This window comes from Phyllobates terribilis, unplaced genomic scaffold (genome assembly GCF_046119375.1).
Source record: "Phyllobates terribilis strain yellow unplaced genomic scaffold, ASM4611937v1 Scaffold_1__5_contigs__length_1240528914, whole genome shotgun sequence".
Taxonomy (NCBI): domain Eukaryota; kingdom Metazoa; phylum Chordata; class Amphibia; order Anura; family Dendrobatidae; genus Phyllobates; species Phyllobates terribilis.
Window position 1 is genome coordinate 581,548,089 of NW_027362761.1, and position 13,472 is coordinate 581,561,560.

The following is a 13,472-nucleotide window of genomic DNA, read 5'->3' on the forward strand; positions in this document are numbered from 1 at the left end:
TGCGGTCATGCCTTTCACCATGCCCTATATCCTGGGGGCAGCCTGGCTACCCCAGTACTCAGGGGAGTCACATACCCTGCATGACTTTAGAGAAAAGCTGGATAGCCTCTTCCAGGTGTACCCCCTCACAGAGGAGCAAAAAGTGAGCATCCTGGTGGCCCAATTAACCGGGGCAGCCCAGGGGGAGGTAAAGTCCTGGCCACCTGGGAGGAGGACTGTCGCAGAGATACTAACCCAGCTAACCGAGGAGGAGCTGCAGTACTACCAATACGAGGAAAGCCAAGAGGACCCGGACGGGTCTGAGGACTACCCTCAGGAGGGAGCACAAAGAGGACATAGCTACTGAAGGGAAGTAGCGTGAATAAAGAGCTGTAAATAGTTACCCGTAAGGGTACAAGGACTGCTGCTAATTAAAATATGGTCCCCGTTGGGATTAGTGAATTGTTCCCCATGTGCCCCTATCTTAAACCAGGCTGAGGACTGTGAGCAGCCATTCCTTATCCCCACTGACCGAGGACTGAGAGCGGTCGTTCTTTCCCTCTACCTGGCCGAGGACTGAGAGCGGCCATATCCTGTAAATAATTATGTGTTTCTAGTTATTTATAGGAGTCCTTGGTGGATTTACCGGGAATCCTTTGTGTATAGTTGGAGCGTAACCCAGGACAGACTAAAGACTGTTAAGGACTCGGGGCAGGACAGACCCCTACCTGGTTACGTCTCCCTGTTTTGGTGAAATGGACACCTTTGTTTTCTTCAAAACTGCACCCGGTTGCGGACACGCCGTAACCATCTTTATGTGTTTTTCTTATTGTATTATTATTGTTTATACCTTGTTATGTTTTTCTAAAAATATGTTTAGTCCCGGAGTACTAAATTTCACTAGGGGGGAATGTGGCACCCCAGGGGTCTGGTTTCCACAGTAACGGCAATGTTATGTCTGAGAGCAGGTGGGAGGTCTCTTGGTCAGGAATCCTATGCATGCCACACCTCCTGCCCAGTCCTGGGAGGGGAAGAACTTCCCCTATATAAACCTGGGGCTGAGGCAGGGTTAGAGAGTTCAGAGGGAGAGTGCAGCCAGGAGGGCTGACAGGGAGCTGTGGCTCCGGCTGGGCCCAGCTCCTGGGCCATGCCAGAAGTAGAGACAGAGAAGAGAAGCAGCTATGGGAAGAAACAACAGGAGCTCTGTGGGAGCAGTGTTACAAGGAGTCAGGGGCTGGCAGCTGCAGAGCTCGCCCTGACTGAGAAGATTTCTTACCGGACCCGGAGTCCGAGGCTGTGGGGACTAACTCCTACCCAGCAGCAGAATCCGTCAGGCAGGGGATTTCAGGTCCTCTGGCCAAGAAACCCGAAGGCACGGTCACACGCATGGGACCAGCACCGCCGTCGTGGAGCGGAAGCTACTAGAAGGCCCCGAGTCACCGGCCATACGGGTGAGCACCACACGGTACACTCAGGGACGTGGGCTACTTATACCCGCCTCTAGCAAGGTAGCCAGAAGAGTACAGTTAGTTTGGGAGGCCTACAACTCCGCCTGGCCAGGGGAGATCCCATCTGCTCAAGGACTGACCAGGCCCCAATCGCTAGCCAGTACTCCGGGAGGGTCTATCTTTGTCACCAGTAAAGACCCTGAACTACACCGTACCGTCTCCGAGTGGTTCCTGCTACCCCCATCATCCACATCTGCTGCCCTGAGGCCATACCCCTCCCGTTGGGGGTTATACCATCTACGCTGCACCATCCATCCACCGGCCTCAGCGGACTGTCCTGCAGCGGCAGCTCCATAGCTGCATTCAACGGGTGGCGTAGTCGTCCAACATCTACCGCTGATACAGCGCCACTTAGTCTGACTCCCTGGGCACGGACCGGATCACCGCCACGAGACTACAACCCTCAACAGATCCGGCTCCGGGTAAGCTCCCGCGTGCGCAACGCTGCGCGACACAGGCCCAGGGGTGCGTCATGTGCTGATCCTGAATCCGGACAGCAGAACAGCAATGTGGATTTACAAAGGAAGAGAGAAACTAGGTGCGTAGCTTTCAGAGATCTGTTTTAGTTGAGGCGGTCTGTTCTGAGGTCTCTATCTATGAGGTTTTATTCCATTTCTTTTAGGGGGGTTGGCGCGAAGACTGTAAAAATGTCTATGAGGACTGTATTTTGTTCTAGGGTCAGGGGTTGCTATTTAGTCCGGTGTTGGTAATTGTTGGCGTGTGGTCTTCGGTCTATATTTGCTCTGTGCTCTGAAGACTGTATTTGTTTTGTGCTTAGGTATGGTTCTGGAATTTGTAGAGAGTTTACATTCATTTTAGGGTCTAAGTCTGGGAAACACTAATTTCGGTGTGCAATGAAGGACTTATGGTCACTACTTGTCAGGGGCATACACAAAAATCATGGGGAGCCCCCTAACAGAAGTTCTAATTGGAGCCCCAAAAGGAAAATTACTACGTAAGGACCACATTTTTTGTTGGGGGAGGGGACATTAAGACTTCTCCTAAGCCCCCCCCCCCAAAAAAAATACATAAATAAATACATACATATGTATATGTATGTATATATATATATGGGCCCCATATTGTATGATGCCAACAAGAGTGCCCTCAAGCAAGTATGATACCCCCACAATGATATCCTACACAGTAGCCTTCTCAGACACAGTATGATGATGCTACAGTACCCCCCTCCCCCTGCAAAGTATGATCCTCCCACAGTGATTCCAACACAGTATGATGGCCCCAACACACCCTTACATACAGTATAATGTCTCTCCGCACAGTATAATGGCACCCACACAGTTCTCCACATAGTACGGTGGCCCCAACACAACCCTCCACAATGTATAACGGCACACACACAGTATAATGGCCCCCACTGGCTATTCAAACACTATAATGGTCCCCACATAGCTCTCCAAACAGTATAATGGCCCCCACATAGCCCTCCAAATAGTATAATGACCACCACATAGACCTGCAAAACTGCATAAAGGCCCCCACATAGACCTGCACGCTGTATAAAGGCACACGCATAGCCCTCCAAATTGTATTATGACCCACACATAGTCCTGCACATTGTATAAAGGACCATACTTATGCCTGTACACTGTATAAAGGTCCGCACATAGCCCTGGACAATGTATAATGGACCACACATAGCCCTGCAAACAATATTATGGCCATAATACCAGGAGGAGGGACATTATACCAAAATGAGGACATTAAACTAGTATAATATTTTATTTTGATCTGACAAGAAAAGGTTCAACCACTTGAGCTCAAGTGGTAGTTTTTTGCCTACTTTATAAGATTTAGAAGGCTACAATGGGCAATATTTCTGATCAACATGCAGGTGGGTGCCCATGTCCAAATTTTGCACTGGTGCTTATAGGGCTCTAGTTCGGTCACTCTTTCCATTCCCCCGCTGCTCCCATGTTGGCAGCATGTTGTCTATAGCTTTGCACAGCAGGTGCGATGTAGTGACGTCATCGCGCCTGCTGAGATGTCTGAGCTCAGACACACAGAGAGAATGATGAAGGAGGGAGCTGACATCTCCCTCTTCCATCATTGCTATAAACTGTATTAGCATCAAGAGTGTCGGTACAGTTAAAAGTATGATGCTGGGTGGGGGGGCCCAGCACTGGCACCAGACCCGCTAAACTCACCGGGCCTATAGTGGCCGCGTGGTTTGCTGATATTAGCAGTATGCCACTGCTACTTGCTATTCAAAAAGAAACAATGTTTGGACAGACCTATGTAAATGTGGCAAGGTGATGCAGTTTACCGTATCTGCATGGGGTGCCCACGTACATTACCCCACCCCTACACAGCCCTTCAATGGTCTTATTATATTATGAACAACTCAATTAAAGGCCCTTATAGATTAGATTATGATCAGTGGGTTGACAGTTACCTATCCCAGCTTCCCCATATACAGCATGCTTGGCCGAGATATTCCACCGCTGGTGCCTCTGCATGGTGTTCCCCTTCAACCTCCATGCAGGGACACCAGCTTACATACCGCCCTGGCCCTCGGATCAGCCCCTGGCATGCTCCTGCCTCCTGTCAGTTCCTGTATGCACGATGCACTGTCTCGGAGGTGTACCTAGGGTGCGTGTGTGCTCACTCCCCTATTCTTAAAGAGGCAGCGCGCACATGGTAAATGCTCCCAGCAACAGCATTTGCATTTAGTTAAATGTGGGTCCACTTGCAAGGTGTCTCCCAGCATATAGCTGGGAGACATCTTGTAAAAAAGGAACCCTCCACAACCTGGAGGGGCTTGTTGGCATAGCCAGAATCTGTCCCAGTGGCCTTCCTGCCTGCACAGTGTGAACCTATCCCAGTGGTCATCCTGCCAGTACAGTCTGAACTTGTCCCAAGTGGCCATCCTGCCCTATTGAGAATCTGAAGTACGTCTCTGCCCTTTGGGGTCAGCATTAACAGCTGGACGCCACCCTGGAGTGGTAACTGCTGCACAAGCCTGACCTCACCACTAGAGGCTCCAGTGAGCACAAAGGTAGCTGCTTCGTTACGCCCCTCCAGGGTAGGTCCGGTAAGTGGCACAGTGGGTCCACAAACCACATGCGCCACCTAGGAGCGTAACACTTTTCACCTCTTCCTGACATACATACAGGTTCAAGTTCCCTAAAAAAAGACTAAAAAATAAAGTGAAAATTAAAAGAAAAGTTTTCAAAAATATGCAAAAAAAAAAAATTTAATTCACCCTTCTTTTTCCAATTTTAAAATAAAAGAATAAAATAGTATTGCTTTCTCTGTAAAAGTCCAAGGTATGAAAATATAAAATTATTGTGAGAGAAAAAAAATTGAGACACCAGAATTGTTGTTTTTCAGTCACTGCACCTACCCAAAAATTGAAATTAAAAGCTATCAAAACATCGTATGTACCCTATTATGGTATCAATAAAAAAATGTCAGATCAATAAAAAAAATTAAAGTCCTATCTTGGCTCCATTGACGTAAAAATAAAAAAGTTATGGGTCTCAGAAAATGTCGACATAAACTCTCTTTTTTTTTTGCAAAGTTCTGAATTTTTTAACCAATGAGATATAAAAATAAAACTAGACAAGTTCAGTATGACTGTAATCGCATTGACCTGAAAAATTACATTGTCAGGTCATTTTTACAGCACGATGAACGCTGTAAAAACTAAATACAAAAAGTAATAGCTGAATTGTGGGATTTTTTTTTCACCACATTTGGGATTTTGTACTCAAAACTTCAACTCATTTCACATGAAAAAAACAAGCCCTAATATGGATATATCGACGGGCAAATAAAAAAAGATATGGCTCCTGGAAGAAAGGAGTGAAAAAAGTGCAGTAAAATGAAAAAAAAAAATTGCGGTGGAGGGAAGGGATTAAGTGATACAGATTTGTAGATGAATATTTTACAACTCACAAGAAAAATAATTAGAAAACCCATTGTACAGAGTAAGGCACTACTAAATGTCAAGCTATTAATGGGTTTGAGCTTTTCAGCCGCATTTTCCTTTAACATTTTAAAAGGATTTTGTGAATGGCGGACTGTGAGACGTACGAGACGGGTGAGGAGGTGACGGCCTCCGAGGTTCCTCTTCCTGTGCGAGCCGCGCTGGGTCAAACAATTAGCACGAGGCTAAGCAAACTGAAAATGCCCAAAAGCGCTAAATTAATGCTCCAAAAGTAAAGAAGAAGAAAATAATTACAGCAAATGTTCATTACAGAATATAATATAATAACATTATACGGAAATATTCATAAGTGCTTAATGGGAAAACAGAAATTACCTATCTACCAATTATACCCCCATGGCTGTAAGTTCTCCTAAATCTGTGCTTAGCTCTGAGCATGGGGGTGCACTGGTAGCAGTCGCATCCCAGCTCCCTATACTACATAGGAAGGTACTAATATTATAAATGACACTTGGTTGGAGAATTGCACAAGACTCTTCATAATCTGCACCAAAACTGGGACTAAAAGGTTTATGACCCCTATGGTTGCCCATTTTTTTTGGAGGATATAGCGGTTGTTTCTACCACAAGTGCAAAGCAAAGACGAGGTCCTAGTGCAACCTTCAAAAGGTGGCTTGTGAAAAAGGATCTGAAAAGATGGCAGAGGAATGGTTGTGTTTCTCCAATGAGTAGTCAGAAGTTGGGGCAGCAGAGACAAGTAGCTGAACCAGCGAAAAGACAGAACAAGTGAAAGGGCAGAGATGTATTCTTAGTCCAGATACCCATAGGCGACACCTTAACAGAATCATAGAATGTTAGAGTTGCAAGGGACCTCCAGGGTCATCTAGTCCAACCCCCCTGCTGAATGCAGGATTCACTAAACCATCTCAGACAGATGTCTGTCCAGCTTCTGTGTGAAGACTTCCACTGAAGGAGAACTCACCACCTCTCGAGGCCGCCTGTTCCACTCATTGATCTCCTCACTGTCAAAAAGTTTTTTCTAATATCTAATCTGTATCTTCTCCCTTTCAGTTTCATCCCATTGCTTCTCGTGTTTCCATGAGCAAATAAGGATGATCCCTCTACAGTGTGACAGCCCTTCAGATATTTGTAGACAGCTATTAAGTCTCCTCTTAGCCTTCTTTTTTGCAAGCTAAACATTCCCGGATCCTTTAACCGTTCCTTGCAGGACATACAAGTGTTTCTCACTAAATTAGAATATCATCAAAAAGTTAATTTCAGTTCTTCAATACAAAAAGTGAAACTCATATATAATAAAAATAGATCAATCTGTGCGTAATGACTCTATATAATATAGGCTATATTATATAGAGTCATTACACACAGAGGGATCTATTTCACGTGTTTATTTCTGTTAATGTTGATGATTATGGCTTACAGCCAATGAAAACACAAAAGTCATTATCTCAGTAAATTAGAATACTTTATAACAGCAGCTTGTAAAATGATTTTATGTTCAGTAAATGTCCTCAATACTTGGTCGGGCTCCTTTTGCATCAATTACTGCATCAATGCGGCAATGTGGCATGGAGGCGATCAGCCTGTGGCACTGCTGAGGTGTTATGGAAGCCCAGGTGGCTTTGATAGCAGCCTTCAGCTCATCTGCATTGTGGGGTCTGGGGTCTCTCATCTTCCTCTTGACAATACCTCATAGATCCTCTATAATAGATTCTCTATGGGGTTAAGGTCAGGCGAGTTTGCTGCCAATCAAGCATAGTGATACTGTTGTGTGTAAACCAGGTATTGGTACTTTTGGCAGTGTGGACAGGGGCCAAGTCCTGCTGGAGAATGAAATTTCCATCTCCAAAAAGCTTGTCGGCAGAGGGAAGCATGAAGTGCTCTAACATGTCCTGGTAGACGGCTGCGCTGACTTTGGTCTTGATAAAACACAGTGGACCTACACCAGCAGATGACATGGCTCCCCAAACCATCACTGATTGTGGAAACTTCACACTAGACCTCCAGCAGCTTGCATTGTGGCCTCTCCACTCTTCCTCCAGACTCTGGGACCTTGATGTCCAAATGAAATGCAAAATTTACTTTCATCTGAAAACAACACCTTGGACCACTGAGAACAGTCCAGGTAAGACGCTTCTGGCGTTGTCTATTGGTCATGAGTGGCTTGACACAAGTAATGCGACACTTGTAGCCCATGTCCTGGATACGTCTGTGTGTGGTGGCTCTTGAAGCAATGACTCCAGCAGCAGTCCACTCCTTGTAAATCTCTCCCAAATTTTTTAATGACCTTTTCCTAACAATCCTTTCAAGGCTGCAGTTATCCCGGTTGCTTGTGCACCTTTTTCTACCACACTTTTTCCGTCCACTCAACTTTCCATTAATATGCTTGGATACAGCACTCTGTGAACAGCCAGCTTTTTTAGCAATGACCTTTTTTGCCTTAACCTCCTTGCGGAGTGTGTCAATGACTGCCTTCTGGATATCTGTCAAGTCAGCAGTCTTCCACATGATTGTGGAGCCTACTGAAACAGACTAAGGGACATTTTTAAACATGTAGGAAGCCTTGGCAGGTATTTTTTGTTAATTATTCTAATTTACTGAGATAATGACTTTTGTAGTTTGCAGACCAGTCACCATCCTGCTACCTCTTCTCTGAACTTGCTGAAGTTTTTCGATGTCTTTTTTTAAAATGTGGAGCCCAGAACTGGACACAATATTCCAGATGAGGTCTGACCAAGGAGGACTAGAGGGGGATAATTACTTCACGTGATCTAGACTCTAAATGCATCTCAGAGCTGTATTTGTCTCTTTTGCTGCTGCATCACACTGTTGACTCATGTGCAGTCTGTGATCTATTAATACACGCAAGTCTTTTTCACACGTGCTGTTGCTTAATTCCTCCCATTAGACTATGTGCCCACGATGCTGAAATGCTCAGGATTTTTTCCTGAGCGTTTCTGCATCTCCCTGGCAGAAAAAACGCATGCGGATTGTACATGCGTTTTCCTGCCAGGGACATGCGGAAATGGAGCGTTATTCACTGACATTTCCGCATGCGGATTGACAAGTGCTTTACAAGCGATTAGCATCACTTGGAAAGTGCTTGTGACAACTAGGTCACACTATATAAATCCATGCAAACGGCATGGATTTATATAGTGTGACCCGAGAGAGTGGTTGAAAATAAAAAAATAAAAATATACTTACCCTCCGATGGCCCGCGCTGTCTTGCTTCGCTCGGTGCCGGCAGCGGTGGATTGAAAGACCTGCCGACGTCAGCGTCGCGTGACCCGTCACATGACTCTGACGTCAGCGCAGGTCCTTCAATCCACTGCAAAGTGCCGGGAAGCAAGGAGGAGTGCAGCGTGGGCCGCTGGAAGGTAAATATACATTTATTTTTTATTTTATTCTTTTTTTACAGATTTTTTAAGGGTACCTGGGTGTGGATGAGACTCTCCTCTCCTCTACACCCGGGTACCATCCGCTCCGCACATTAGAACGCGCCAATTACGCAAGTACAGATGCAGTCTTGCGGAATTGGGCGTTCTAATGTAAGTCATTGGCGGCGAAAATGCAGCATTTCCGCAAAATAATTGGTAGTGCTGCGTTTTTTTCAGCAATGATAATACGGAGCGGAAATTTCCGCAGCATGTGCACAGCACATGCGGATTATCATTGGGGAACATTGCTGCCCTTCTACCATGCATTTTTAATGCGTTTCCACAGCTGCGAAAGCGCATTAAAAGCACATCATGGGCACACAGTCTTAGTAGATGTAATTTTCTTGCCCAGATATAGAATCTTGCATTTCTCCCTGTTAAATAACATTCTTTTAGTCGCTGCCCATTGTTCAAGCTTGTTAGGATCCTTCTGAATCCTTTCTCTGTCTTCTCTAGTGTTAAGGCCCCGTCACACTTAGCGACGCTGTAACGATCCCGACAACGATACGACCTGTCAGGGATCGTTGCTGCCTCGCTATGTGGTCGCTGGTGAGCTGTCAAACAGGCAGGCTCACCAACGATCAGGGGAGTAGCGACATCGTGGAAAGAATCTTTCCACGATGTCCTGCTCCTGGTTACCAGCCTGCTGAAGCAGGAGCAGGCTGGTAACCATGATAAACATCGGGTTACTAGGGGCACACGCGCACCTAGTAACCCGTTGTTTATCATGGTTACCACTCTGCTACAGTGAGCGGGAGGTTACCGCTCACTTTAGCAGGCTCGTAACCATGATAAACAACGGGTTACTAGGTGCGCGTGTGCCCCTAGTAACCCGATGTTTATCATGGTTACCAGCCTGATCGCTGCTCCCGCTGGTCACACACAGTGATGTGTGCTGACCAGCGGGAGGGCAACGACCAAAAAATGGTCCAGGACACTTTGCAGCGATCAGCGACCTCACAGCAGGGGCCTGATCGCTGCAAAGTGTCACACATAGCGACATCGCTGGTGAGGTCGCTGTTGCGTCACCAAAACCATGACACAGCAGCGATCTCGCTATGTGAGACGGGGGCTTTTAGCTATCCCACCTAGCTTTGCATTGTCTGCAAATTTGATTAGTTTACCTTCAGTTCCCTTATCTAGATCATTTATATAAATGTTGAACAACGCTGGAAAGATGGACAGAACTCTTTATTGTCGACTGAGAGTTTGGATTGGACAAAAAAAAAGCAGTGAAGTTAGTAAATACAAGTTATGACAGAAAAACCTTATGGCATTGAGGGCACCTGGTGTACCGACAACACCACTAATAGTAAGATCAGGCTGACAGGTTCCCTCTATTTCACTTCTTAAGTTTATCACTTGCCATTAATTTGTGGACTGTGTTCTTTCTTCATAAACTTTGCATCATTTGTTAACAGTATAGTAAAATTGCATCAAAGTATCCAAAGTTTTCATTACACCAGTCATCGTAACGTTACTTAAGGTGTTAGAAAGAAACTTGCAGAACTGAACTTTTTTTTATAGTTACTGTACATCTAATGTTACATTTGTGGCGCCCAGCTGCGCTTGGTACCACAGATCCTAGAAGGGTGTATTGATGGAATCCTCCACAAGAGGCCCCCATAAACATTCACACATATCCACCTTCCACCTCAGACCAGCAGAGGGAGCCCGTTAGGGATATAAATAGGGAAGGTGGAGCTAGGCAGCTCAGTCTAGCCAGAACAGAGTTCCTGCTCACAGCCAGAGAGGGACAGAGTTCTCAGTTCGGTTCCTGCAGAAGTCGGTCTGCAGAGGTAGGCCAAGTTAGATTCAGGGAGCTCAGTTAGAGCTTAAGGTGTGCTAACGCCATAAGAGCGGTGAAGCGCGGCAAGCTGCCGTTAGTGTGAGTAGCCTGGTGATGGCCCGAGCGTGGCCGAAGGTGAGTGGAAAGTGAGTAGCAGTGGGGGCAGAGGAGCTTACCCAGCTCACCTCGAAACATATACCGGACACCGGGTCCGAGCTTACCGGGATCTCTACGACCCAGTAAGGCATAACCGGAATCCCTGGAGAACTACAGGTCCCAGGTTCACCAGACAGCTGATACGTAACAGAGCCAGGAGACGCATAGGCCCCGTAAGCTGGGAGCGTGCACTCCAAGAGAAGGCCCTACCACAACGTCAGCCGGTGCAGGACAGAGATAAAGTTAGGCCTAGCTCCAGGCAGGTCAGAAACTTACTACGCAGAGGTAAGAAACAGGAGGCCCTACATCCGCTCATTGGGGAGGCTCCTGATATGCACCCTTCACCCTACAGTGCTCCGGGACGTGCCTGAATTTCCAACAGTAAAAGGTACTGAAGTGACTACCGTGTCCGTTCCCGTTCTTGCTCTGACCCGGCTGGGTCTCGCCTGTCCTGCATCTCCCTCTCCGTACGCTGCCCTGAAGCCTAGCTCCACCTGTGGGGAGCTATACCATTGAGCTGCCTTATCACCGGCCTCAGTGGACTGCCGCAGCGCTGGTGATTCTCACCAGAAACCACAGGTGGCGTCACGAACTTTCATAAAATTAACAAACAATCCCCTTTTAAAAGCTGACCCCAGGGTACGGGCCTGGGAGCTGACCACCGCGACATCCCCAAAGGCCAGGCAAAGGCCCGGGTACCGAGTCGTCCCCATCCCCCTGGGCGAGTCACATTCATTATTATGGATTTATAACAACTTTCTTGGTAAAATCTTTACTTGGTCCTTTAGTTTAGTTGCTTTGAATCTTGTTTTGGCCTTTAGTAATAATTGGTCTAAAATGAATGTCCCTTTTGACTCGGTGGATCTCTGTGACCATATTGGCCATCTTCTTTTATTGCTTTCTTCTCACAAAGTCAAATCAAAATTTACTCTAATCACAAAATGTAAAAATCCCTAGTTCAGTCCATATCGGCTTTGCCTTAATTTTAGAGCATGAATTCAAAGCCAAGTATATAAAGACCATTGACTCAAGAAGGCCTAATAACTATCATCAGAGTAAACAACATTACCTATAATTACATACCTGCTACGGGGGCTGAAAACCTTCCAGTCATGACGTCGAAAAAGTTACCGACATTTGTCTCCACGCTGCTGAAGATAATCCCACTGTTAATGTTGCTGAAGTGAGTGGCCATGGAGGCCATAAAGGCGACCTACGAAAGAAGAGGCCATGTCTGAAGTTAGATGAAATGGATAAAATGTATAATGTCCTGGAATAGCTGCGGCGGTAACAATTGCACATGTGTAATGCAGGTGTCAGAAATGCAATGCGCAGAGAAACGAATTGAGGGCAGTCAGAGATGTTTAAAAACAACTTATATATATATATATATATATATATATCCAGGCTTTAAACAAGGAGTTAGTAACAAGAATGAATAGGTAATTTACAAAAACAATGAAGAATCTCCCAAAATAATGTGATGCGTCCTGGCGTGGGAGTCACCACGTCAGTTCTTTAACTCTGTGAAAGGCCCTAGCGGGGGTCACCGGTTATTCCCGTTTGGCCGCAAGTCTTTTTCTAACAAAGTCAATTAAATCCAGTTTGGCTTTTTCCACTTCGCCATCCCCCTCCCAACCTGACATCCTAAACCCCCCTGCCCCCGATACCGTGGATGATCATTTGAAGTGACTGCCCTGTTCAATGATGCAGCTCCTCTGTTTCTGCTGGCGTGACATCTCTGACGCAGTTCTCTCTTATCTCCTCTTTGCTCGGCCGTTGGAGGCGGTCTCTCGCGCCTTGGATAGTGGGGTCCAGACCTTGTCGGTTGACGGGCAATGTCGGGTACTGTGAAGTCACTCAGTTCCACAAGCAGATCCCGGCTCTCCTCAGCGGCCGCGGCACTCGGGGGACCTCTGTGGTGAATCCGGCATTTGTTCACCGGCGTCCACCTGTGCTGCCTCGTAGGTCTCTGACTCCGACCTGTCAGTCTCGTTTCCTCAGCTCATCCAGCGCACGTCTCCTTCTCTCTGCAGCTTGGCGCCGAAATCACCTCAGGTTTAGCGCGCTCCTCACTGGACGTCACCTGACCGGGTCTCATGTTCAAATCTGTTCCCCCTACAACATTCCTAAGGCATCTTGGTTCCATTTGATTGCGGTCAATCAGCAGATGACAATAAGGCTTTTTGACTTCTAGTGTAGAACATCCGGCCCCCCGCCCTTGGCGGATAACATCCTGCCCCTCGCCCCCGGTGTATAACCTCCGGCCCTCCGCCATGCCATGTGCCTTTACTAAGTTGACAGAACGGCCGGCGGGGCAGAGCTCACTGATACCAGCGCAGTTCTGTAATAGGAGCCACGGAGGTAACAAGTCCGCCCATGACATTTCTTCCTTCTAAGTCCTTCCCCATCACCTGTGAGGGATATTACTGAGAAGTGGAAGGAATCGCAGCAACTCAGCCACGAAGTGGAGATCCCGTAATGTTACAGAGCGGGGGGCTGAGTGCTGAGGAGCAGAGGGCAGAAAAGTCACCACCGCTCTGCTGACCCCAAAACTGCAGAGCCCAGACCTCCTCTGATATCAGCACAAACCCTGCACCCGTACTGGGAGCTTCATGGCCGAGCAGCTGCATGCAGCCGTACGTCACCAAGCACAATGCCGAGCGTCG

General features: G+C 46.9%; 1 protein-coding gene across 2 annotated transcripts in view; it reads right to left on the bottom strand.

Moving 5' to 3' along the window:
* Window positions 1-13,472, bottom strand: part of C1QTNF3 (C1q and TNF related 3) — a 117,502-nt gene that overhangs the window by 78,117 nt on the left and 25,913 nt on the right. For both annotated transcript variants that reach the window (XM_073655102.1, XM_073655103.1), the window contains exon 4: window positions 11,887-12,016. In XM_073655102.1, the coding sequence (XP_073511203.1) occupies window positions 11,887-12,016 (130 nt within the window). The remainder of the gene's footprint in view (window positions 1-11,886; window positions 12,017-13,472) is intronic.